At 73.2% G+C, this 444-nt stretch overlaps 1 protein-coding gene across 2 annotated transcripts in view; it reads right to left on the reverse strand.

Moving 5' to 3' along the window:
- Positions 1-444, reverse strand: part of SHOX (SHOX homeobox) — a 10,374-nt gene that overhangs the window by 5,926 nt on the left and 4,004 nt on the right. For both annotated transcript variants that reach the window (XM_007460495.1, XM_007460494.1), the window contains exon 2: positions 206-414. In XM_007460495.1, the coding sequence (XP_007460557.1) occupies positions 206-414 (209 nt within the window). The remainder of the gene's footprint in view (positions 1-205; positions 415-444) is intronic.

Raw genomic sequence — 444 nt, forward strand, 5'->3', positions numbered from 1 at the left:
CTGATGAGCTGGAGGTGCGGGGCGAGCTGGCCAGGCAGGGCGCAGGGGGCCGGCCCCGCGAGGCCCCGGGGCGCCTCCCAAAGCCCGGCTCCAGCCCACCCCCCCACGGGCTCCCCGCGCTCCTGGAAGGGCCCGGCGGCGCGGCCGAGGTGGCGCGTTCCGGCCGCCCGAGGAGCGGGCGTCGGGGCCGGGCCCTCGCTCTCACCTGCACGCGCGCCTCGGAGAGCCCCAGGCGCTGGCTGAGCTCCTCGCGCATGAAGGCGTCGGGGTAGTGAGTCTCGTCGAAGAGTCGCTCCAGCTCGTTGAGCTGCTCCAGCGTGAAGTTGGTGCGGCTGCGCCGCTGCTTCAGCTTCGTCTGCCCGTCCTCGTCCTCCGACTTCACGTCCTCGCGCTTCTCCTTGCAATCGTAAATACCTACGGGCGGGCCGAGGGCACAGCGCTGAG

Source organism: Lipotes vexillifer, unplaced genomic scaffold (assembly GCF_000442215.2).
Source record: "Lipotes vexillifer unplaced genomic scaffold, Lipotes_vexillifer_v1.1 scaffold512, whole genome shotgun sequence".
Classification (NCBI taxonomy): domain Eukaryota; kingdom Metazoa; phylum Chordata; class Mammalia; order Artiodactyla; family Lipotidae; genus Lipotes; species Lipotes vexillifer.